The 27,172-nt window shown below is 44.5% G+C and overlaps 2 protein-coding genes across 5 annotated transcripts in view; one reads left to right on the top strand and one right to left on the bottom strand.

Moving 5' to 3' along the window:
* The window catches only part of rigi (RNA sensor RIG-I), a 148,745-nt gene extending 142,332 nt beyond the window's left edge, over positions 1-6,413 (top strand). For both annotated transcript variants that reach the window (XM_085992729.1, XM_085992739.1), the window contains exon 19: positions 5,257-6,413. In XM_085992729.1, coding sequence (XP_085848855.1) covers positions 5,257-5,556 — 300 coding nt within the window. In that variant the 3' untranslated portion in view covers positions 5,557-6,413. The remainder of the gene's footprint in view (positions 1-5,256) is intronic.
* A 1,888-nt stretch (positions 6,414-8,301) lies between these two features.
* Positions 8,302-27,172, bottom strand: part of aco1 (aconitase 1, soluble) — a 91,334-nt gene continuing 72,463 nt past the window's right edge. For 2 of the 3 annotated variants that reach the window (XM_085992752.1, XM_085992759.1), the window contains exons 17-21: positions 21,295-21,437; positions 16,204-16,351; positions 15,123-15,245; positions 9,929-10,114; positions 8,302-8,761 (exon numbers count right to left, since the gene is read on the bottom strand). In XM_085992752.1, the coding sequence (XP_085848878.1) occupies positions 8,648-8,761; positions 9,929-10,114; positions 15,123-15,245; positions 16,204-16,351; positions 21,295-21,437 (714 nt within the window). In that variant the 3' untranslated portion in view covers positions 8,302-8,647. Of the gene's footprint in view, positions 8,762-9,928; positions 10,115-15,122; positions 15,246-15,400; positions 15,560-16,203; positions 16,352-21,294; positions 21,438-27,172 lie in introns of those variants that run through there. The other variant, XR_015078996.1, reaches the window with a different exon arrangement.

Here is a 27,172-nt window from a genome sequence, read left to right as displayed (position 1 = left end):
TCCCTTTGTCCTCCTTTGTTGAATCCTAAACTGCTCCCAATCCTCAGGTTTACTGCTTTTTCTGGCCAATTTATATGTCCTCTCCTTGGACCTTATGCTATCCCTAATTTCCCTCGTTAGCCACGGTTGAGTCACCTTTTTTGTTTAATTTTTATGCCAAACTGGGATGAACAAATTCTGTAGTTCATCCATGCGATCTTTGAATGTTTGCCATTGCCTAGCCACCATCAACCCTTTGAGTGACATTCCCCAATCAATCCTACCCAACTCGCACCTCATACCATCGTAGTTTCCTTTATTTAAATTCAGGACCCTTGTCTCTGAGTCAACTGCTTCACTCTCCATCTTAATGAAGAATTCAATCATATTATGATCGCTCCGACCCAAGGGGCCTCGCACAAGAAGATTGCTAATTAATCCTTTCTCATTACATAATACCCAGTCTAAGATGGCCTGATCTCTAGTTGGTTCCTCGACATATTGGTCCAGGAAACCATCCTGTATACACTCCAGGAATTCCTCCTCCACAGTATTGTTACTAATTTGGTTAGCCCAATCTATATGTAGATTAAAGTCACCCGTGATAACTGCTGTGCCCTTATTGCATGCTTCCCCACTTTCCCTTTTAATGCCATCCCCAACCTCCGCATTACTGTTTGGGGGTCTATATGCCACTCCCACTAATGTTTTCTGCCCCTTGGTATTTCTCAGTTCTACCCATACAGATTCCACATCATCAGAGCTAATATCCTTCCTTACAGTTGTGTTAATCTCCTCTTTAACCAGCAATGCTACCCCACCTCCTTTTCCTTTTTGCCTCTTTCCTGAATATCGAATACCCCTGGATGTTGAGTTCCCAGCCTTGGTCACCCTCGAGCCATGTTTCCGTAATCCCAATCATATATTCGTTTACCTCTATTTGCGCAGCTAATTCATCCACCTTATTACGAATGCTCCTCGCATTAAGATACAAAGCCTTCAGGCTTGTTTTTTTAACGCTCTTAGACCTTTTAGAATTATTATTTACTGTGGCCATGTTTGATTTAAACCCTTGATTTCTCTGACTGCCACCTTTGTTTTTCTCCTTCCTGTCTTTCGCTTCTATCCTTGTTTCCCTTTCTTCTGTCTCCCTGCTCAGGTTCCCAACCCCCTGCCATTTTAGTTTAAACCCTCCCCCAGAGCCCTAGCAAACACTCCCCCGAGGACATTGGTCCCGGTCCTGCCCAGGTGCAAACCGTCCGGTTTGTACTGGTCCCACCGCCCCCAGAACCGGTTCCAATGTCCCAGGAATTTGAATCCCTCCCCCTTGCACCATTCCTCTAGCCACGTATTCATCTGAAATATCCTTCTATTTCTACTCTGACTAGCACGTGGCACTGGTAGCAATCCTGAGATTACTACCTTTGAGGTCCTATTTTTTAATTTACCTCCTAACTCCCTATAGGTAAAAAACGGGATGAGGTCCTAAAAGCTGAATATATTGTTGGTAGCTATATGCACCACGACAACTGTTCACCCTCCCCTTCCAAAATGCTCTCAAACAGTGCAGCTGCCATCAGTTTGAGAAAGCACGAAGGAAGTGTTGTGTTACGTAGCCCTTCATAAAGAGACACCACTCTGTAGTACCGTGACCTGGGAACAAGAACGCTTTTCCCAGGACAGTGCAAAGTACAGCACCTATGAACATCATGTCTCACTTTAGCATCTGGTTTATAACATGGCGTATATAGTGATCATCTGCTGCTTGAACTCTTTGGGTGAGTAGCTCTCATAAGCCACTGTACTCCACAACCCCAGCATTCACAGCAGACCTTTTAGCCATGCAGGTCCTACTCTTTTGAATTATCTCCACTTATCCATCATCACTCCCGTCCTTGCTAACGCGCAATGGCTCCCAGTGCCCCAGCTCCTCCGACTGAAAATTTCCATCCTCCTGTTTAAATCCCTTGTAGTCTTGCTCCTCCCTATCTCTGTAACTTCCTCCAACTCCGGCCTTTTGTGCATCCCCCATAACTTCGCCCCACCATTGACAACCGTGCATTCAGCCTCCCTAAACCACTTCCACTTTGCTACCTCTGACCGAGACTTTGGTCGACCCTACTAATATCACTTCCTCGGACTTGGCATCCATTTTTGTCTGATTTCGCCTCTGTTAGGTGCCTTGGGACATTTTTTTACATTAAAATGTGCTATATAAATGCAAGTTGTTGTTGAATATTGCTGTGGCATTTCAAACATCTTGTAATAGTAGTTGTGTCTCAAGATGAATCAGCAACACCTGGAAATGGCAAAAAGGAAATAGGCATTAATGAACCAATTGGATTTTTACGACAATCCAATAGCTTCATGGTCACTTTTATTTTAAAAATATTTACTGATTTCAAATTCTCAAATTGCTATGGTGGAATTTCAACAACAACTTACATTTATATACAAAAGCAAAATACTGCAGATGCTGGAAATCTGAAATAAGAACAGAAATACTCAGCAGGTCAGACAGCATCTGTGGAGAGAGAAACGGAGTTAACGTTTCAGGTCAATGACCATTTGTCAGAACTGGAAAAAGTTAGAGATGTAACAGATTTTAAGCACGTGCAGAGGCAGGGAGAGTGGAGGAAAGATAAAAAGGGAAGGTCTGTGATAGGATGGAAGGCAGGACAGATTAAATGACAAAAGGTATGATTGTACAAAGCAAAAGGAGATCATAATGGGACAAGTAAAGAAACAAAAGATGAGTCAAGAAGAGGTGTAAATGGGAATGGCAGAATCATCAACAACCATGTGAAAAAATAGGAGCAGAGGTTATGATCTGAAATTGTTGAACTCGATGTTGAGTTCAGAAGGCTGTAAAGTGCCTAATCGAAAGATGAGGTGCTGTTCCTCGCGCTTACGTTGAGCTTCGTTAGAACAGTGCAAGAGGCCCAAAACAGAGAAGTCAGAGTGGGAGTGGAGCGGAGAATGAAAGTGACAGGCCACCGGAAACTCGGGCCATGCTTACAGACTGAACGGAGGTGTTCCGCAAAGCGGTCACCCAATCTGCATTTGGTCTCCCCAATGTAGAGGAGACCGCATCGTGAGCAGCGAATACAGTATACTAAATTGCAAGAAGTACAAGTAAATCGCTGTTTCACCTGGAAGGAGTGTTTGGGGCCCTGGACAGTGGGAAGGGAGGAGGTTAATGGGCAGGTGTTGCATCTCCTGCGCTTGCACGGGAAGGTGCCATGGGAAGGGGAGCTGTTGGGGGTGATTGAGGAGTGGACCAGGGTGTCCGTGGAGGGAACGGTCCCTTCGAAATGCTGAAAGGGATGGGGAAGATGTGTTTGGCGGTGAAATCACACTGGAGGTGACGGAAATAGCAGAGGATGATCTTTTGAATGTGGAGGCTGGTGGGGTAAAAGGGGAGCACAAGGAGAACCCGATTGTGGTTCTGGGAGGGAGGGAGGGGAAGGGGTGAGAGCAGAAGTGCAGGAAATGGATTGGAAACGGTCGAGGGCCATGTCAACCACGGTAGAGGGGAATCCTCAGTTGAGGAAAAAGGAAGACATATCAGAAGCACTAGTATGGAAGGTGGCATCATCAGAGCAGATGCGACAGAGACGGAGAAACTGAGAGAATGAAGAGTCCATACAGGAAGCGGGGTGAAAGGAAGTGTAGTCCAGGTAGCTGTGGGCTTCTAGTGGAGGTTTGTCAATAGCCTAACCCCCAGAAATGGAGACAGAAGTCAAGGAAAGGAAGGGAAGGGTCGGAGATGGACCATGTGAAGGTGAGGGAAGGGTGGAAATTGGAAGCAGTGAATGACATTTTCTAGCTAAGGGCGAGAGCAGGAAACGGCACCGATACAGTCATCAATATACCAGAAAAAGAGGCAAGGGAGGGGACCAGAGTAAGACTGAAACAAAGAATGTTCCACATATCCCACGAAAAGGCAGGCATAGCTAGGACCCATGCAGGTTCTCATAGCAACACCTTTAATTTGGAGGGGCCAATTAAAACTCCAAATTAAAGGTATTGCTATGGGAACCCACATGGAGTGGAGCTGGTCACATAGGAACATCACTGATCTCATCAAAAAAAAAAAAATCACACTGCAATGAGAGGTCATCCTTTATATGACAGTTTCTCAGTAGAACATGACCTGACAAGAGAAGGGTAGTAACAGTTATGGAACTGAGGTGGGTAGATAGAGCTAAGATACAGATCAGCCATGATCTAATTGAATGACAGAACAGGTTCGAGGGGGCTGAATGGCCTATTCCTGTTCTTATGGTAAAGATTGGAGCATTTTCTCACTACAGACACCCATTTTCAGCATCAAGCACTCCCTGGTCAAGTATAATACGGCCAGCTTCAGAGTAACTCTCCCTCTATTTTGATACAACAATGTGCCTTAAACTCCACCTCAGAGTATCAACAGTATGTTTCATTTCTCACATCAGCTAGTTTGTCTCTGAATGAGATTGCCAATTTAGAGACTATCACAGCCAGTTTTATCCCAGTGCTTGCTATGAAATGTTTTCAGACTATTTAGACATTTCATATAGGAACTGTACAGACAGCAGATATCCATCATACCAGTCTGGATTGGATTCTAAACCCGGACCCATCGTTGAACGCAAAGCTTCTGAGCCCAGTGAACCACCCAATCCCCCAGCACAGGTGTGTCGAGTGCCATCAGCAAAGAGTGAACTGCAGTTTCTCAGAATCCAGGATTGATGCATGTTCACTAAGACAGCAAACATTAGCAGGATTCAATCAGTTATCAATAACCCTTAGCATACAGAAAACTCTTCTATTTAATGCCTAGCAAAAAGCTATTTTATGAAATGACTCCATATTTTCACATTGTTATACTTTAGCCACCCAAGCACAACATTTATAGGCTCCACACCTATTACAGATATTTTCTACTAGTGCATTCTCCCCGTACCCAATAAAGAATAAAGACTTGCATTTATATAGCGCCTTTCACGACCTCAGGACATCCAAAAGCACTTTACAGCCAATGAAGTACTTTTTGAAGTGGTCACTGTTGTAATGTAGGAAACGTGGCAGCCAATTTGCGCACAGCAAAGTTCCACTAACAGCAATGTGATAATAACCAGATAATCTGTTTTAGTGATGTTGGTTGAAAGATAAATATTGTCCAGGACATCCATGTATTACTACAATGAATAGGTAATGTAATACTGTAGAGTCACTTGATCCTATAATGTAATTGGTAGACCGTATCTGAAAACTCTCCCATCTTCCTTTCAGGAATCACATCACCCAGTTATCGACAAATCCTTCAAGGAACGCTATTCCTGTCAACCTCACAGGAAGCCAAAAAACTTTGACAATATTCAGAAAAGGCAAAAATTGCATTGCAAAGACTGTGGGCATGATTGGGGAATCACTGCAAATTACAAGGTGTTTAATGATCTACCAATAATTAAAATTGAGAGCTTTGTTCTCAAGAACGTCACAACATCTGTGGTATGCGTTAAGAGTAAATGGAGGGATGCCCCGTTTCCGATCAAGCTCTTTGATGGTGCAGAACTTTGCCAAGAAAGTTAAAAAAAAAAAAAAATCCCTGAAATACCAATTTCTTTATTAGATGACATTCTACAGTAAAAACAGAAAATGCTAGAACTACATAGCAAGTTTGACAGCACCAGAGGAAGACCGCTTAACATTTTAGGTGCAAGACCCTTTCCTCAGAACAGTTCTATTTTATGTTTTCATTCAACATTTTCAGCATTAGCAGTCTTTTGTTCTATTTTTTAACTACTGATTTAAAAAGAATTTGGATATTCAAACCTCACCCAAAAATATAGAAATATATTCTTTTCAAAATAATTCTAAAAGCATGAATTCCTTTCTCCAGAACAATGCACCAATAAATACATTAGAATATGTTAGAGGACATGGATGTGCAGTCATTAGGATATTGTGCAGCAATTTTGTCAAAGTCTAATCAGACATTGTTTATTGTCGATCAGTAGAGAAGATGTTTCTACTTGTGGGGGAAACCAAAACTAGGGGCCATAAATATAAGATAGTCAGTAATAAATCCAATAGGGAATTCAGGAGAAACTTCTTTACCCAGAGTGATTAGAATGTGGAACTCGCTACCACAGGGAGTAGTTGAGGCGAATAGCACAGATACATTTAAGGGGAATCTAGATAAACAAATGAGGGAGAAAGGAATAGACGGTTATGTTGATAGGGTGAGATAAAGTAGGGTGGGAGGAGGCTTGTGTGGAGCATGGACCAGTTGGACCTGTTTCTGTGCTATACATTCTACGTAAAGTAGTTCAGTGTTTCAAGTTTTATCAAATATTGTGTATAAACATTAGTGACTACTGTGTGCATAAACTTACTGTGCTGTTTCATTCAATAATTAAAGCTTACAAACTGGATTAATCATCAAATTACTGTGTTGTAGCTTTGTGGAAATAGTAAATATGGACTGTGTGCAAGAGATGGGTAAGCTAGAGTGGGATTTTAGGGATATTTATAGCCCTGTTTGGCAGGATGCAGAGAAAAGCCATCTCTTACCACTTGAACCAGTACAGTCCAAAGTCAAACTGACCATTAAATTCAATGAGGTCAGCCTATTTCTGTCAAAGATGACCCATTAATTACAAGAGTTGCTGGCACTTAAGATGGACCACCATGTTCATACCAACAACAGAGGCTACTGCTAAGCAACATTCATCAATCTAAAAAGCTGCTAAGGGAATACCAGCAGCAAAGGTTCATGCACTGCTACTCCAACCAGTGGAACGCTCCGTCCCCCAGACAGGGACACTGTTTGGAACTGCGTCCCTTGACAGAAGTTTAAATCCAGAGCTGGCCGTCACTTTTCGAACAAGGATTTCTGGAGGATGCAACCACCTATAGGAATTTGTGACTATAAATGCAAGCTCTTTCTTTTAGATTGTTGAGTGCCCCAGTACAACTTTTCCGAGTATTTCGATGCTCCAGGTAGCTTTCCGGATAAAATTCACAAAACGCTAGCTATTTGCCTCCAGCTGTACCTGTAAAATGAATGGACAGAAATCCTGCAGACCTCTGCACCCAAATTACTGGCGTGCACTCATGGTGCACAAAACTTAACCCCAGGAGCATAAATTTGTTAAGTTTACTCTATGGGGTAAGTTACCAGAGAGGCTACTGAAGCAAATATTATAAATGGGTTTAAAAGATGAACGGATGAATATCTTAACTCTCACCAAGTCCTGTTCTCCCATCACTCCTGTGCTCACTGACCTATATTGACTCCCAGTCCAGCAACACCTCAATTTTAAAATTCTCATCCTGGTTTTCAAATCCCTCCATGGACTCACCTTCCCACCCCCCAGCCAAATATCTGTAACCTCCTACAACTCGGAGGTCTCTGCACTCCTCCAATTTTGGCCTCTTGCGCAACTCCGATTTTCATCGCTCCACCATTGGCAGCCGTGCCTTCAGCTGCCTAGGCCCCAAGCTCTGGAATTCCCTCCCTAAACCTCTCCGCCTCTCCTTTGAAACACTTCTTAAAACCTACCTCTTTGACCAAGCTTTTGATCACCTGTCCTAATATCTCATGTGGCTTGGTGTCAAATTTTGTCTGATAGCGTTCCTGTGACGCGCCTGGGGACGTTTTACTTAGTTAAAGGTGCTGTATAAATGCAAGTTGTTGTTGAATATAGGTGGGAAGGTGTGGCTGAGTAAACAAAGGCTGGGCTTGAGCTAATGGCCTTTTCTAAAGTTTTTAAAAAATTTGTTTTTGACATGTGGGCAACACCGACGACCTTCTTCATGACCTGCTGCATGCTTTGGAGCATTTTCTTTACAACTGAGTGGCTTACAAGGCTACCACATAAATGTAGACTAGACGGGACAGGCTCTCATCCCTGAAGCATGTTAAGTGAACCAGTTAGGTTTTTAATGATAAACCTGTAGCTTTCATGGTTATTTTTCCTGGTGCTAGCCCACTAGATTTATTGAATTCACTAGTCCAGTACAACAATAACTTGCATTTATATAGCCTTTAACGTAGCACCAGAAGCACACTTCCATATTCCCCCAACCCCAAGCTAACAAACCAATGGTCTGAGTAGTAGTACCCAACAGTCTTAATCTCCAAACTTTTCCTCTTACCAAACTAAAAAGTTGGCAATCCATGTTAATAGAATTTCTTATTTCACGATGTACTTCACAGCTTAAGTCGGCAAATACAAAAATAAGACCGCAAACGGTATGGAAAAATAAATAAACCATTTGTTTTTGGGGAAGCAGTGCGAATCATACAAAAAAAAGTTATACATCAAAGAATTCTGATAAGTTTTCATTTATTTCATGTTTAATAGTATTGCAAAGGTGTGTGGCTTTCAAAAATAGATTTCATTATTACAGCCGAACCAGACGATACAGCTTGCAAATGTTTTGAGAAGTAATTTCAAGGAATTGTAATTAAAAATTAGTTCGAGAATGGGTATTACCAAAGATACCAATAAATCTTTTATCTATTATAAAACTCAAGTCAGAACAATTTCACTGCTCCAACTAGATGGGAATAAACAGGATATCAAAATTTACTTTTGATAATTAGTGCTTTAAATCTGTGCGTTTTCTGACATGATCAAACTTTTATCACCCTCACCCACCAAAACAAAAACAGCTAATTTATCATCTTTCGGATCATATAGTTTAAGATACCACCATGGCGGAAATAGGTGAGCTCTACATCAGTATCGAATCTCATGGTGGCTTGGAAGGACTTGCCTGTGTCAAGCTAGGAGATAAAAAAAAAATTCTGTTCAAATATTTGTACACATATCCACGCACAAAACAGGAGAAAAAGTTCGAGTGCAGCCCAGTGACAATTTCTCCTTTACCTTGGCATCTTAAATTCAGTCATATTTTCAAAAACAAGTTACAGGGTAAATGCAAATATAAAGGAGAGGGTGAGTTTAATTACTCCGTACGTGGTCAACATCGTCAATCCCAAGCACTGTACTAATAAAAACTACATTATGCCACTAATAAGTGGATAGCATCACAGACCACACTGTATGGCTGCACTACTGCTATTAAGATGAAAGTATAGCTTTTCAAAAACAATAACAATTTTTTTTTTTTTTTTTTTTTTTTTTAAAAACGCAGTGAGTTGTGATCTGGAATGCTCTGCCTGAAAGGGTGGTGGAAGCAGATTCATAATAACTTTCAAAAGGGAATTGGATAAATATTTGAAGGGAAAATAATTACAGGGCTGGGGAAACAGCAGGGGAGTGGGACTAATTGGATAGCTCTTTCAAAGAGCCAGCACAGGCACGATGGGCCAAATAGCCTTCTTCTGTGCGGTGTCATTCTATGGTTCAAATTCATAAATTATGATAACTTACGGAAATTTTGGTTCAGGACCAATGAATTCCCAGTAGCTAGAAACATGGGAACTGGAGTAGGTCAAGCTTGTAACATTCCAATGTTTTATTTTTAAGGTTAAAATATTATGTCCTGTTCTGGGTGGCCTACTGTAGGAAGGGTACTGGTTCAATGGGGAGTGTAGAAGAGCATCTGGGAGTAGCACCAGGTGAGGTGCCAACAGGGTGGAAGAGTCAGAAACAGGGAGTGGAGTCTAAGAGTTAGTCGTGGGATTTCACAGGAACTGGAGGGGACTATTCAGCCCCTCGAGCCTGTTCCGCCATTCAATGAGATCATGGCTGATCTGTACCTTAACTCCATCCACCCACCTTGGCTCCCTATTTCCCCTGGATCTCTGGCTCATGCAAAACTGCTCAAGCCCAGGAACAAATTGCAAAGTACTGTTCAAAATCCGAGGGGGCCACATACATGTCAAGAGCACGCCAGTCTGGTCTAAAAAGAATTGGGTTGTTTTTCTAAATATTATGTACACGGTTTTGGTGGCGAGTGCTTATGGAAATAGAAATCAAGAATTCACCTTGATCTCCACATTCATCCTGGGCTTCAGCACGTCGGGAATGGCGATGGTATAGCGCTCGTGACCTGTAAGTTCCAGGCTGTCGGCAGTCTGTCCTGGCAGATACTCCAGGGGAATTACCCCCATCCCTACGAGGTTGCTGCGGTGAATGCGTTCATAGCTCTCAGCAAGGACAGCTTTGATTCCCTGGTAAGAAGACCATGACTGGTTACTCAATTCCTTCAAGTTACAGCATGTAGTTCACAAACTTAACTCTTTAAAGCAACTAAAGCATGACCTCTACCACCAAAAAGACAAGGGCAGCAGGCACATGGGAACACCGCCATCTCCCAAGCTCCCCTCTAAGTCACACACCATCCTGACTTGGAAGTATATCGTCATTTCTTCATCATCGCTGGATCAAAATCCTGGAACTCCCTCCCTAACAGCACTGAAAGTGTACCTTCACCACACGGACTGCAGCGGTTCAAGGCGGCGGCTCACCACCACCTTCTCAAGGGCAACTAGGGATGGGCAATAAATGCTGGCTTTGCCAGTAACACCCACATCCCGCAAATTAATTTTTTTTAATGACTTCAGGGCACTGTCAGCAGAGTTCCGATATGCAGTGATGCACAGAATCTGGTAAAAAATCACCCAAACCCATTCAGGGACAAATGGGGGTAGAGTTTCTGCTTTGGGCGCCATCGGCATTCCGGGCACAAATTGAGCTTCAAATTGTGCATTTTTTCCCCCCAAGTGAAGATACAGTTTCAGTTTCTGTTCAAACTCATTTGCATAACGCCAAACATATAACCTTCCATGAACCAGCGCAATCGGGCAGTGTAATAGAACGTAATAGTTTCCTCTTGCATTAAAAAAAAAATTCCTTGATATATTTAATAGTGGTAACTCGGTGCAGTTTGATTAATACAGCTGAAAATGGGCTTGTCACAAAAAATAAGCATCTTTAATAAGAATCTCCAGTCTACCCTCTGTGAGCAACCTGATTTAAAATCACTGAAAATGACTTTAAAAAACTATACAAAACCATTTACTAGTTATGCTGGTGTACAGTAGTCAGTTAGTACTGTAAATTAAATATTTTTTTAATATTTAAAACATGCCTACTGGTGCCTTTGCGCATAAATAAAAGTTTAATTTTAGGAGCCTCCTTGGACAATCGCAAACGGGCGCAATCAGCGGGAACTTGCCATCCTCATTAATTCGATCTGGGGGCGTGGCCAGCTTCCAGCGTGATGTTTTTTACACCAGCGCAAAAGATCGCAGAATCTCGGATTTATGCTGGACCTAACTTGTGCTTAAAATTCCTTGATCTTTTACACTGGTTTGGCAGATTTTGGGTGAATTGCACATAGCAGAAACTCTAGGCCATATTTTAATCCAGTTTCTGTGTGGTGGTGTGAAATCCATCAGCCTGTACCAAAATAATAAAGTGTCTGCCCAGCTTTAAGAAGTTCACTCGTCATTTACTAGGAGAATAAATTTATTTGGCCTATTCCTGCTCCAATATCTTACGTTCTGATTAGATTTTTGGACTCTAAGGGAATCAAGGGTTATGGGGATCAGGCGGGAAAGTGGAGTTGAGATCAAAAATCAGCCATGACCTTACTGAATGGCGGAGCAGGCTCAAAGGGCCAACTCCTGCTCCTATTTCTTATGTTCTTAAACCTGCTTTAACTCCAATCTTCCCTCTTCCAACATGTTGTATTGTGTTTGGGGGTGGAAGACAAAATGGGATCATCTACCACTTTAAAAATGACAGTATCACAATATCCAAACATGATCTCACCAGATTTTTGCAGCCATTTAAATAGTGAAGTCATTTATTTGTATAACATTCTTTTTCTTGGTGTAAAATAATGTGCAATAATTTGTCCCAATTTGAGCCACTTCTATTCCAGGATCTTTTCAAAATAGTCAACTGTACCATAGATGATATTATGATGCGTCAGGAACAAAAATGTAATCCACATCAGCCCATGAGAAGCGTCATTTTATTCCTTCTAATGCAAAATGTTGTCACTGTGACCTTTCTGGCCAAACTGTGCTATAAAACAGTGTGGTCAGCTGCTCCCAAATTTGTCCACCTACATATTTTGCCTGGAGCTGCCAGAAGGAAATTGCTGGAAGAGAGAATGGAACTCAGCTGAGGACAAGCCTATGTGCCACTCATTGCGAATTAGGATTTGCAGCAGCCGCTGACCTTTTGCTGCCGAGCCTCGATGCTCAAAGTTCAAACTGCGCAGGTTATTCTCCCGTTTTAAAATTATCTTTGTTTTCAAATCCCTCCATGACCTCGCCCCTCCCTATCTCTAACCTCCTCCAATCCTATAACCAGCCAAGATCTCTGCGCTCCTCCAATTCTGCCTCTTTTAGTCGCTCCACCACTGGCAGCCATGCCTTCAGCTCCCTAGGCCCTAAGCCCTGGAATTCGCTCCCTAAAACTCTCTGCCTCTCTTTCCTCCTTTCAGACGCTCCTTAAAACCTACCACTTGTCTTAATATCTCCTTCTGTGGCTCGGTGTCAAATTAACCACTGTTCCCATTTTTTCGGACTGCAGGTTCTGGCAATGGTTCTGCTGTTGCCATTTACAGCTCCTCTAGACATAGCTTTTACTTTACTTGTCCCATTCCCTTTTGCCTTGCACCATCATCCATTTTGTCATTTAATCACTCCTGCCATCCACCATATCACAGGCCTCCCTTTTTTCTTTCCTCCCGCCCTTTCCCTGCCTCTGTACTTACTTAAAACCTCTAACATTTGCCAGTTCTGATGAAAGCTCATCCACCTGAAACGTTAACACTGTTTCTCTCTCATAAGAACATAAGAAATAGGAGCAGGAGTAGGCCATTCGGCCCTTCGAGCCTGCTCCGCCATTCAATGAGATCATGGCTGATCTTCTGCCTCAACTCCATTCACCGGCCCTATCGCCATATCCCTTGATGCCCTTACTAGTCAGAAATCTATCAACTTCTGCTTCGAATATACCCAATGACTGAGCCTATGCTGTAGATATCAGATAAAAAGAGCAAAATTGGGTCACTGTATACACCCGAGTATGACACTTACTAACTTCTTTATTTCAGTATCTCCTTCCTGTTCCCGCTCTCACTGGTTGACTTGTTCAAAAAATTGAGATACGTCACACAAACATTTGTCTAGACTAATTTTGAAAATAGATTGTCAAAAAAGAACTAGGCAGACGCTCCAGTGCAGTACTGAGGGAGTGCTGCATTGTCGGAGGTGCTGTTTTTCAGATAAGATGTTAAACCGAGGCACCATCTGCCCTCTGACGTGGACGTAAAACATCCCATGGCCACTATTTTGAAGAAGCACTGGGGGGTTCTCCCCGGTGTCCTGGTCAATATTTATCCCTCAACCAACATCACTGGATACTGAGGGAGGTTAAGGAGGAAATCGCGGAGGTACTCGCCATAATCTTCCAATCTTTCTTAGATACGGGGGTGGTGCCAGAGGACTGGAGAATTGCAAATGTTACACCCTTGTTCAAAAAAGGGTGTAAGGATAAACCAAGCAACTACAGGCCAGTCAGTTTAACCTCGTTGGTGGGGAAGCTTTTGGAAATGATAATCAGGGACAAAGTTAACAGTCACTTGGACAAGTGTGGATTAATTAAGGAAAGCCAGTACGGATTTGTTAAAAGCAAATCGTGTTTAACTAACTTGATTTGAGTTTTTTGATGAGAAAACAGTGCGGTTGACGTGTATATAGACTTCCAAAAGGCGTTTGATACATTGTCACATAATAAGCTTACCAGCAAAGTTGAAGCCCATGGAATAAAAGGGACAGTGGCAGCATGGATACGAAATTGGCTAAGTGACAGGAAACGGTTGTGGTGAACGGTTGGTTTTCGGAGGAAGGTATACAATGGTGTTCCCCAGGGGTCGGTACTAGGACCACTGCTTTTCTTGATATATATTGACTTGGACTTGGGAGTACAGAGTACAATTTCAAAATTTGCAGATGACACAAAACTTGGAAGTATAGTGAACAATGAGGAGGATAGTGATAGACTTCAAGAAGACACTCCACGAATGCTGCCTGACCTGCTGAGTGTTTTCCAGCACTTTCTGTTTTTAACCCCAGAATCCGCTGCAGATTGACCCTGCCATTATAATTATCCAAATAGATTCCTCAGATTGACAGAAGTATTACTCTGCGTCCTGAACAGTCTGGCTTGCGCACTGTGTGCATGCGTACATAGTGGAACTCCAAGATTTAGAAGATGAAGGGGTGCAAAGCAAGCATGAGCTTGCCTGCACAAGGCAAGGTGGATCAAACGCACTGGCTCAAGGAGTAGGTCTGTTAGTTCTTTTGCAGTTCAATCACGGTTTGTGACTATAGCTGCTATTTAGCAAACACCTCACAACTGCAATGTTTCCATACATTTTTTGGGATGAGTTTTGTTGGACGACAGCATGCAGGGAAATATTTAAAACTGCACAAAGTTTTTACCAGAAGACTGATTCAAATTTGGGAGCCCTACTGGCAGGAGATGTGAAATGAAGTCCATCATAGGTGAAACAGAAATGTGATCAAAATTGTTACCCTTTTGTCTCCTCTGCCATTCTGGGAAACTACAGATCAAAAAGTCTACCATTGTGGAATCCGAGGGCCCAAGTCTGTCACTCCAGCACCACCCTAACTCTCCCCCTCCAACTCCCCCTATAACACCACTCCGACACCCAGAAACCTGGAGAATGGGGTTGGAGGACAAATAGCCTGAAAAAAAGAGGGAACTTTATATTAAAAAAAAACAGCTGCCAGAGAAACGGTTTCTAGTGGCAGAAGGGTCAGTAACCAGAGGAAATACATTTAAGGTAATTGGCAAAAGAAGCAGGGGTGACATGAGGGAAAAACTTTACGCAGCGAGTTATGATGATCTGGAATGCACTGCCTGAAAGGGCGGTGGAAGCAGATTCAATAGTAACTTTCGAAAGGGAATTGGATAGATACTTGAAAAAGAAACATTTGCTGGGCTATGGGGAAAGAGCAGGGGAACGGGACTAATTGGATAGCTCTTTCAAAGAGCCGGCATAGGCACAATGGGCCGATTGGCCTCCTGTGCTGTATCATTCTATGATTCAGTTATATTACTACCAGTTAGTTATTCTTTAGTAACAGCTGCGATCAGGGATGGTACATATTCTGCCCTGTGCAAACATCTCACCTGCAAGTAGGGACCCTTGGCAGCCCAGTCTCTTGAACTGCCCGATCCGTATTCCTTACCGGCCAAAATAATTAGAGGATGAGCTTGCCGTTGATAGCGTTCTGCGGCATCGTACACATCGAGCTGCCATCAGTGGAAAAAAACATGCAGTTTAGAACTTTTTTAAAGCTGAGGCTTAGTACTGGAATAAATTATATTCAATTCAATATATTCTCAGCTGGAGTTTAACTTAAATATTTTTACAGTTACTGAATAAAAAGAAGAAAAAAAAGACTTGCATTTATATAGCGCCTTTCACGACCTCAGGACATCCCAAAGCGCTTTACAGCCAATGAAGTGCTTTTGAAGTGTTTTTTTTGTGATGTTGGTTGAGGGATAAATAGTGGCCAGGACCCCTCCTCTTCTTAGAATAGTGCCTTGGGATCTTTCACGTCCACCTGAGAGGGTAGACGGGGCCTCAGTTTAACGTCTCATCAGAAAGATGGCACCTCTGATAGTGCAGCACTCTCAGTACTGCACTGGGAGTGTCAGCCTGTATTTTTGTGCTCAAGTCACTGGAGTGGGACTTCAACCCACAACCTTCTGACTCAGAGGCGAGAGTGCTACCCACTGAGCCACAGCTGACACTTAGATTTATTCACATGTGCCCTGATCAGAATTCGGGATGGAGTGACAGTGTGCCAAGGGGAGAAGTCGCTTTCTTTTTGAATACATACCACATCAGTACGGGGCAGCATATGATGAAATGCATTCTTCAGGTCCCCTTTTCACTGCTCAAATGCAAAAGCTGCACAGTACACTGTTTGCTCAAGGACAGAAGGGCTCAAAAGAATCACTGATGGACCATTTAATGAGAACAGCCATCGCCAATCATTACCAAGGTAATAGTCTGTTTACTTTCATGTTTAATAACGAATTGAACGCCTCTGCTCAACATTTCAAAGAGCATGGCTGAAAACAGGAATTCAATATGTAGAAGGCCACAGGATAGTCTCATATTCTAGAGTGTGACAGCTCATTGGGGCTCAATACACAGCAACTCTGTGGCTTGACGATATGAATCATTTGATTTCTCACTTACTGTTTCGGCACTGGGGAAGTGAATAGTCTGCGGTCCTTGCTTGTTAAGGAATTTATTGAACAACCGGATGTTTGCAAATGTCCCCCTTGCCATTACTGCATCATTACCTCTACGGGATCCATAGGAATTGAACTGTCGAGGAGTTAAACTAAAAAGGAAATTAAACAAAATATAAAGGGTCAATGCGAGCATGTTTTTCAAAATTACCGTCACAGGTGCGTAACTAGTACAAGGTGTTCCTAACATTTCCTCTCAACTTTTCTCCATCCCCACTGTTTCTCTCTTCATTCTCCCCACCCCAAACCCCTCAAACCAAATCATCTGGCATTTGAAACATTTCAAATAATACCAAAAATCTGAGAATCAGGAGAAACTTACAGCACAGAAGGAGGCCAACTCGGCCCGTCGTGCCTCTTCTCTTTGAAAAAGAGCAGTCATGTTTAGTCCCACTTAGCCATTCTGCAGCAATATTGCTTTTAAGTCAGCGATATACCAGATGTTTTATAAAATCAGCCCAGTTCTCAGCTTTCTCTGAACCTATAGGTACCAACTCCAACACTGGTTAACTCCGGCACCAGTATACTATTCCTACTACAAGCTACTAACTCAAACACTTAATTCTGATGCAATAACCATAAGTGATAGTAATTAAGTTGCAAGCCTCAGTCTTTACTTCAAGAATTTTGAAACTCTGTCTTATGTGGATAGTCTTTGTTTTGTAGCCAATCAGGACTATTTTTCCCCTCCAGATTTTACTATTCTATTCGTCGTTCTCCTCTTTCTTTCCCAAGGCCCACTGCAACCCTCCTGGACTCTGCCGCTGAATCAACCACCTGCCCCTCACCGCATCTCCCTCCAGAATGTTCATTCACTCATGAACGCAACCTTATTCAAAGAATCATAGAATGTTACACAGAAACTGGTTTCTTGCCATCTCCAGGCTTGACTCTCCTGGCCAGCGTCCCATCTTTCATAAGTTTCGGCTTATCCAAAACTCTACTGCCTGTATGCTATCCCGCACCAAGTACCGCTCTCTCCTATCCCGCACCAAGTACCGCTCTCTCCTATCCCGCACCAAGTACCGCTCTCTCCTATCCCGCACCAAGTACCGCTCTCTCCTATCCCGCACCAAGTACCGCTCTCTCCCATCCCGCACCAAGTACCGCTCTCTCCTATCCCGCACCAAGTACCGCTCTCTCCCATCCCGCACCAAGTACCGCTCTCTCCCATCCCGCACCAAGTACCGCTCTCTCCCATCCCGCACCAAGTACCGCTCTCTCCCATCCCGCACCAAGTACCGCTCTCTCCCATCCCGCACCAAGTACCGCTCTCTCCTATCCCGCACCAAGTACCGCTCTCTCCTATCCCGCACCAAGTACCGCTCTCTCCCATCCCGCACCAAGTACCGCTCTCTCCTATCCCGCACCAAGTACCGCTCTCTCCCATCCCGCACCAAGTACCGCTCTCTCCCATCCCGCACCAAGTACCGCTCTCTCCTATCCCGCACCAAGTACCGCTCTCTCCCATCCCGCACCAAGTACCGCTCTCTCCCATCCCGCACCAAGTACCGCTCTCTCCTATCCCGCACCAAGTACCGCTCTCTCCTATCCCGCACCAAGTACCGCTCTCTCCTATCCCGCACCAAGTACCGCTCTCTCCTATCCCGCACCAAGTACCGCTCTCTCCTATCCCGCACCAAGTACCGCTCTCTCCCATCCCGCACCAAGTACCGCTCTCTCCCATCCCGCACCAAGTACCGCTCTCTCCTATCCCGCACCAAGTACCGCTCTCTCCTATCCTGCACCAAGTACCGCTCTCTCCTATCCCGCACCACGTACCGCTCTCTCCTATCCCGCACCAAGTACCGCTCTCTCCTATCCCGCACCAAGTACCGCTCTCTCCTATCCCGCACCAAGTACCGCTCTCTCCTATCCCGCACCAAGTACCGCTCTCTCCTATCCCGCACCAAGTACCGCTCTCTCCTATCCCGCACCAAGTACCGCTCTCTCCTATCCCGCACCAAGTACTGCTCTCTCCTATCCCGCACCAAGTACCGCTCTCTCCTATCCCGCACCAAGTACTGCTCTCTCCTATCCCGCACCAAGTACCGCTCTCTCCTATCCCGCACCAAGTACCGCTCTCTCCTATCCCGCACCAAGTACCGCTCTCTCCTATCCCGCACCAAGTACTGCTCTCTCCTATCCCGCACCAAGTACTGCTCTCTCCTATCCCGCACCAAGTACCGCTCTCTCCTATCCCGCACCAAGTACCGCGCTCTCATCACTTCTGTCCTCATTGACCTACATAGGTTCCCGGTCCCACAATACCTCAAATTTAAAATTCTCATCATGTTTAAACTCCTGCACGACCTTGCCCCTCCCTATCTCTAACTTCCTTCCGCACAAATTTGATTCCAATCTTTTGTAAATCCCCCCTCCACCAACAGCCGTGCTTTCAGCTGCTTAGGCCTCACGTTCTGGGATTCTCTTCCAAACCTCCCTGGCCCCTCTCCCCTCTTTAAAATTCAACTCTTTAACCAAGCTTTTGCTCACCTCTCCTAATATTCCTTTCTTTGACTCGGGGTCCATTTCCTCCCCTTACACATTCTGTGAAGTACCTTGGCACATTTTCTATGTTGAAGGTGCCACATAAATGCAAATTGTTGTCAGCATCATGTAAGGTTCAGGCTGATTTACAATAAATTAGTAAGTCAATTCTTGCTTTTTTATTATACGGATTCCAGGATTTTTTAATCAGTATTTTGCAGTTTCCATTCTGCAATTCTGTTAATTTATAATTAGAGACACTGGCTTATGATGTCTAAGTAAGGGATTACAGTATTCTCCAAGACTGTTATCAGTGGTTTGGGGATCATATTCCACAACTGCATCCATTTTTCTAGGAAAATCACAAAACAGTGCCCTCTGTCATTTTGAACAGATATTTGGAAGAACAAAAGAACATAAGAAATAGGAGCAGGAGTCGGCCATTCGGCCCCTCGAGCCTACTCCGCCATTCAATATGATCAGGACTGATCTTCGACCTCAACTCCACTTTCCTGCCTGATCTCCATATCTCTTGATTCCCTTAATATCCAAAAATCTATCGATCTCTGCCTTGAATATACTCAACAACTGAGCATCCACAGCCCTCTGGGGTCGAGAATTCCAAAGATTCACCCTCTGAGTGAAGAACTTTCTCATCTCAGTCCTAAATGGCCAGCCTCTTATTCTGAGACTGTGACACCTGGTTCTAGGCTCCCCAGCCAGGGTAAACATCCTTCCTGCATCTACCCTAACAAGCCCTGTAAGAATTTTGTATGTTTCAATGAGATCACCTCTCATTCTTCTAAAGTCTAGAAAATATAAGCCTAGTCTACTCAATCTCTCCTCATAGGACAAACCCCCATCCCAGGAATCAGTCTGGTGAACCTTCGTTGCACGCCCTCTATGGCAAGTATATCCTTTCTTAGGTAAGGAGACCAAAACTATACACAATACTCCAGGTGTGGTCACACCAAGGCCCTATATAATTGCAGTAAGACATCTTTACTCTTACACTCAAATCCTTTTGTAATAAAGGCCAACATACCATTTGCTTTCCTAATTGCTTGCTCTACCTGTATATTAACTTTCAGCGATTCGTGTACAAGGACACCCAGGTCCCTCTGAACACCAACATTTCCAAATCTCACCATTTAAAAAATACACTGATATTCTATTTTTCCTACCAAAGTGGATAATTTCACAATTCTCCACATTATATTCCATTTGCTGCTTAACCTGTCTATATCCCCTTGCAGCCTCTCTGCATTCTCCTCACAACTTACATTCCCACCCAGCTTTGTATCATCAGCAAATTTGTATATTACATTTGGTGCCCTCATCCAAATCATTGATATAGACTGTAAATAGCTGAGGCCCAAGCACTGATCCTTGTGGTACCCCACTAGTTACAGCCTGCCAACCCGAAAATGACCGGTTTATTCCTACTCTGTTTTCTGTCCGCTAACCAATCCTCAACCCATGCTAGTATATTACCCCCAATCCCATGAGCACTAATTTTGTTTAATAACCTCTTGTGTGGCACCTTATCGAATGCCTTCTGAAAACCCAAATACACTACATCCACTGGTCCCCCCTCATCTATCCTGATAGTTACAACCTCAAAAAACTCTAACAGATTTGTCAAACAGGATTTCCCTTTCATCCATGTTGACTCTGCCCAATCCTATTATTACTTTCTAATTGCCCTGTTACCATGTCCTTAATAATAGAATCTAGCATTTTCCCTAACTGGTCTATAGTTCCCCATTTTCTTTCTCCCTCCTTTCTTAAATAGTGGGGTTACATTCAAATCTATCCATTAAAAAAGTACAGGTAGAACATAAGAAATAGGAGCAGAAGGCCATACAGCCTCTCGAGCCTGCTCTGCCATTCAAGATGATCATAGCTAATCTTCTACTTCAACTCCACTTTCCAGCCCTATCCCCATATCCATTGATTTCCTTAGTACCCAAAAATCTATCGATCTCAGCCTTGAATACACTCATTGACTGAGCATCCACAGCCCTCTGGGATAGAGAATTCCAAAGATACCCAATCCTCTGAATGAGGAGATTTCTCCTCATCTCAGTCCTAAATAGTCTCAGGATAAGGGGTTGAAATGACCTCTAGTTATAGGCTCACCAATCAGGATATATAGCCTCTCAGCATCTACCCTGTCAAGCCCTCTAAGAATTTTATACATTTCAATGAGACCACCTCTCATTCTTCTAAACTCTAGAGAATATAGACCCATTCTACTCAAGCTCTCCTCATAGGACAACCCTCTAATTCCAGGAATCAGTCTAGTGAACCTTTGTTGCACCCCCTCTAAGGCAAGTATATCCTTCCTTAGGTAAGGAGACCAAAACTGTACTTTAGATAAAGAAGCTTTAGCTTTTCTGAAAAGAAGTTTAAAAATCAATAACTACAATCACAAACCACAAGCTAGATATCAGTGTTCCATTATAAACCACTTGCAGTGAATTTGCAGCAGGACACAGTGTAAATATAGATATTTTTAAAAAAACTTAAGACTCGTGCTCACCCTCGATCGGTTAAATATCGTGCAGCTGGGCTGTTTCTTGCAATATTTCCTGCCGGAGAGATATGATCAGTTGTCACTGAATCACCCAGGTTCAAAAGGACGTAGGCATCGATGATAGATTTAGGAGATTGAAGATCTACAGTCTGGACAAAATTAAAAAGAACGACATCAGTTTAAAAAAAAAAAATCTACTTGTAATGTATCATGCATTAATCACCCTGCAGACTGACTGGTGATGGTTACAAACAGATAATCCATTCACTTCTTCCTACTTCATAGAGATACCACATAGCTGGTGCTGAAAAATTTAAGGGTTCAAGGATATTAAAATACAAGAGTGAAGCTCAACTTGTACATCTGCTGAACTTTGAATTAAGACATCTAGTATTGCTTGTTATAATAAAGTTGAATCCACTCCCATGTCTGATGTCCTCCCATTACAATCCTGCCCTGAAAGTATCTAAGGTGGGCTCAATGATCAGCAGCCTTTGCTCCCTCATCCAAATGACTGTTCTTTAAGCATCAACAATAGCAACCTGCATTTATGTAGCACCTTTAACGTAGCAAAACATCCCAAAGAGCTTCAAGGGAGCAATTTATCAAACAAAATTTGACACCGAGCCACATAAGGAGATATTAGGACAAGTGACCAAAAGCTTGGTCAAAGAGATAGGTTTTAAGGAGCGTCTTAAAAAAGAGATGAGCGAGTAGGAGAGATTAGGGAGGGAATTCCACTGCTTAGGACCTAGGCAGCTGAAAGCACGGCCACCAATGGTGGAGCGAAGAAAATCAGGGATGTGCAAGAGGCCAGAATTGGAGGAGCGCAGAGGTCAGGAAATCAAGCTGAACAGCAAGCACGTGAGTCAACCCAGGGTATTGGGGGGGGGGGGGGGGGGGGAGGAGAAGATGATGATCTGGGCACTCTGAGGCAAGTCCTCATTTGGCATCCACACATTAAGTCTTCCAACAGGGGCAACTGGATAACAAGCAGAAGTGGGAACTGTAATGTACCTTTAAGGGGGGGGAACTATTTTCTACAGCTCATGTATGCTGTAGTACCGGCAGTGACCACACCTGTATATAACACTGAGTAGTAATCTGTTGTTTCAGTTGCAGTTTGAACCACGTTGAGTAAACACCTGTTGTACCGTTCTCTGCAGTCCTTTTCTTCTTATTACACGGACGTAACAGTGGCGATGAGCAAGTTCGAACCTACCTGCAACTCTGCATCACCTCCCAGGGATTCACTCCTGGAGAACAGTGGAAGAAGGTCGAGTCCAGAAGCACGGGCATTGACCACGGGCAACCGCCCAGTCATCCAGCGGAGATTTGAGCATCGCAGGGGAGGCTGTCGAGAGCCAGGCTTGGCTTTCCAGTCATGGTGGTCCAGCGAAACGGGCTGGCAACAGGTACTGCGCAGACCCTTCCCGGACAGCAACGGGCTAGAGCCCGACCAAGCGGCACAGAAAAAGGCCGAGCAGTGTCAACGGAGGAGAGAGGCGAGAGAGAACAGAGCGCAGCCGGTGGTCAAGGGCCGAGCAGCGTCAACGGGGGAGAGAGGCGCACAGGAAAACGCGAGGCGCTGCCATTGCCACGAGGACCACAGAGAGCGGCATTGGCAGCAGCGCAGGAGTAGCGCACGAAACCCACAGGACGTCACCATTTGCCACGAGGACCGCCGAGAGCGGCGTTGGCAGCAGCGCGGGAGACGCCATTTCAAGCCGCAGCGGGGAAGAAAGGAAAGCGCGGGAGACGCCATTTTAAGCCAGTCTAACCACACCCAAAAATGCCAAAGAGTGGCAGTATCACAGCGTTCGACAATGAAGTCGAAGATTGGACGACATATGTCGAACGCATAGAAGTATACTGCAAGGCGAATGAAGTGCCAGATGACAAGAAAGCGCTGGTATTGTTGAATTCAATGGGTGCAAAAACGTATGGCTTACTACGAAACCTAGTAACCCCAGAGAAGCCAGTAGAAAAGGATTTTGAAAACATAGTGGCAATCCTACAGGACCACTTAAACCCCACACCGCTGCTGATAGCAGAAAGATTTAAGTTTCACAAAAGGAACCAGCATAAAGATGAAAGTAATGCTGAGTATTTAACGGAACTGCGCAAGCTATCGAAACACTGCCAGTTTGGAACGGGACTAGCAGATACTTTAAGGGACAAGTTTGTGTGTGGGCTTCAAAGTGAAGGAACCCAGAAACGGCTTCTATCAGAAAAGGATCTTACGCTGGACAAGGCTTTCAGCATTGCAGTATCACACGAAGCAGCAGCACGGGGCGCTGCAGAAATACAACGGAGACCGCAAGAATATGGCACAAATGAAATGTCATACGGAACAGTGAAGTGCTATCGCTGCGGCAGAACAACACACGACCATAATGATTGCTGGTTCAAGGACAAAGTGTGCAGACAGTGTGGAAAAGTAGGACACATAGCAAGAGTCTGCAGGTCGGGAAAGAAAACCAGCAGCAAGAAATCTCCACAGGAGAAGTACAAGAAGGTACATAAGGTGACGGAGAGTAGTTCAGACTCCGGAAGCAAGGAGCTGGGTTGTCTGAAACTACATAATGTGATCAAAACGGAGGATCACCAAACTATCTGGGTCACGCTCAAGATAGCAGGAGTCCAAGTGAAAATGGAATTGGACACAGGATCAGCCCTAACAGTCATAAACCGAAGGGACTACAAGCGGCTATTCTCACATATACCTTTGAGAGATACAAAGATTGTCTTGAAGACGTACACGGGGCAAAAAGTCTACCCCAAAGGAAAAATAAGGGTGAACGTTATATATAACGGCAAGGAAACACCAAAAATGGACCTATATGTATTGCCAGATGGAGGACCACCACTACTAGGATGTGAATGGATCCGGAAGATACAGCTAGATTGGCATTCCATACAAGCACTGACTGTAGATGCCAAAAAGGATGACGACGTCACACCTGGACGACTGTCAAAAATGCTAACTGACGCAAAAGAAGTGTTCTAGCAGGGACTCGGAACACTAAAAGGCATAACAGCGACGATCAAAAGAGGAAAATGCAAGCCCAAAAAGTTTTTTTTAATTTTTTTAAAAAATAAGGCCAGACCTTATGCGATCCGCCCAGCCGTCGAAGCAGAGCTGGAAGGTTTAGAACGTTCAGGAGTACTGTCCAAAGTGGACTGGAGCGAGTGGGCTACACCCATCGTTCCTGTAATGAAGAGGTCGTTGAGTAATACGCCTGGGGAACCAAAGAAGGTTCGCATCTGTGGGGACTTCAAGGTGACAGTGAACCCAGTCCTTCACACTGTACAATATCCGCTTCCGCGGATTGAAGATATTTTCGCCTCGCTATCTGGAGGGAAACGCTTCACTAAGATTGATCTGGCCCAGGCGTACCTGCAAATGGAGGTAGAAGAAGCCTCGAAACAGTACCTCACGATCAACACTCAAAGGTCTCTACAATACAACCGGCTGGTGTTCGGGGTAGCATCAGCTCCGGCTGTTTGGCAAAGGGCAATGGAACAAGTCCTGCAAGGGATTCCAGGGACTCAGTGTTATTTGGATGACATCCTGGTCACGGGCGAAAATGACAGTGATCACCTCGCCAACCTGGAGCAGGTGCTCACTAGATTGAAGGAATATGGGCTCCGAGCTAATCGCCACAAATGCGAGTTTTTCCAGAAGCAGATCTCGTATTGTGGCCACGTTATTGATGAAGAGGGGTTACATAAGTCCCCTGAAAAGATTGAGGCAGTAGTCAAGGCTCCAGCACCGGAAAATGTGTCACAACTGAGGTCGCTCCTTGGGCTGGTGAACTACTACCATAAGTTCTTGCCGAATTTGTCTACCGTACTACACCCACTGAACACCCTACTGCAAAAGGGGGTACCATGGAAGTGGAGTGACGAATGCAAACGAGCTTTCCAGAAGAGCAAAGCATTGATCACATCAAAAGAGGTGTTGGCTCATTTCAACCCAGTACTACCAATTCGGTTGGCGTGTGATGCATCACCCTATGGCATTGGAGCGGTGCTGTCGCACAAATTCCCGGACGGCTCAGAGAGGCCAGTAGCCTTTGCGTCTCGGTCACTAACCTCAGCCGAGCGTAACTACGCCCAGATTGACAGGGAGGCCCTCAGCCTAGTGTGGGGAGTGAAAAAGTTCAATCACTATCTGCACGGGCAGAAGTTCACCTTGCTGACTGACCACCAACCACTTGTCTCCATCTTTAATCCAAAGAAGGGCGTTCCGGTGATGACTGCGCAATGGCTACAAAGATGGTCCCTTTTTCTAGGGGCGCACCAATATGAAATCGAGTATAAGGGCACGAAACAGCATGGAAACGCTGATGGGCTATCACGCCTGCCACTGCCTACTGCGGAGGAAGCACCAGCAGTGGATCCTGTCGAAATATTTCATTCGACTATAATTGAATGCTTGCCAGTAACTAACGCTGGTATAGAGAAGGAGACCCGAAATGACCCGACACTGTCTCGGGTATATGATTTGACGGTGAAGGGATGGCCAGCACATGGCGACTCACTGTTGCCAGCATTCTCATCCAGAAGAGAACAGCTGTCAGTATGCCAGGGGACCTTGATGTGTGGATCCCAAGTGGTAATTCCACCCAAGTTAAGGGAGAGAGTGCTCAATGAGCTTCACGAAGGTCATCTGGGAGGGGTGAAAATGAAAAGCCTTGCTAGGGCTTATGTGTGGTGGCCGGGGATCGATCAGCAAATCAAGGACCTGACAAAGAGTTGCTCAGGATGCCAGAAGGTCCAAAATGCACCACCACATGCCCCTCTACACCCATGGGAGTGGCCCTCATCTCCATGGCAACGGGCGCATATTGATTTTGCTGGTCCATTCATGGACTCAATGTTTTTAATAGCAGTGGATGCGCACTCGAAATGGCCTGAGGTGATCAAAATGTCCTCCACCACCACGGAGAAAACTATTGCAGTCCTACGGACCATTTTTGCCAGGAACGGCTTGCCAGAGCAGATTTGCTCTGATAACGGACCACAGTTTGTGTCCGAAGAGTTTCGAAGATTTATGAAAAGGAATGGGGTAAGGCATTACACATCCGCCCCGTATCATCCAACCACAAATGGATTGGCTGAGAGGTTCGTACAAACCTTTAAAAAAGCAGTAAAGGCCATGTGCGATGACGACATTCCACTGCAGCATAAGGTGGACAATTTCCTGTTAGCCTACAGAAATGCGACACATGCAGTCACCAACTAGGCCCCGGCCACGATGTTCTTTAACTGAAGGTTGAGATCTCGTCTGGATTTGCTCAGACCAAATGTACGAAGAGATGTTGAGAGTAAGCAATTCCAGCACATCAATGAGAAGCTGACAAGGAGCTTCAATGTAGGGCAACCAGTCTTGGCCCGCGACTACCGAACAGAGAAATGGCAACCAGGAACGACATGCACACGGCAGGGGCCACTAATGTACACAGTGGACGTTGGGGAGAGCATCGTGAGACGCCATGCTGACCAGATCCTAGAGTCACAGGAACGAGTCAACCCCATGCCTCGCCCATACGTACCTGGTGATGAACCAGACGTACAGGTAGCATCTACCCCAGAAACAATAGCATTGGAAGCTGATGAACCAACCGACGACAGGGGGCCAGAATCGCCTCCGCGCCAAGAGCAAGACACTCGGGAAAGGCGCTATCCAGAAAGGATCAGGAAGCCTCCCCAAAGACTGAATTTATAAATAGACTATTTTCAGCTAATGTTGCATGTTAAAAGTGTTAATTGTAATTAGTTTGATATTTAATTGTTAAATGAGTGTTATGGTACTGTTAATCTAAAAGGGGAGGAATTGTAATGTATGTACCTTTAAGGGGGGAACTATTTTCTACAG

Source organism: Somniosus microcephalus, chromosome 1 (genome assembly GCF_052327205.1).
Source record: "Somniosus microcephalus isolate GS21.2 chromosome 1, FLI_Smic_1.0, whole genome shotgun sequence".
Classification (NCBI taxonomy): Eukaryota; Metazoa; Chordata; class Chondrichthyes; order Squaliformes; family Somniosidae; genus Somniosus; species Somniosus microcephalus.
This window is presented reverse-complemented; position numbering and strand designations above follow the sequence as displayed.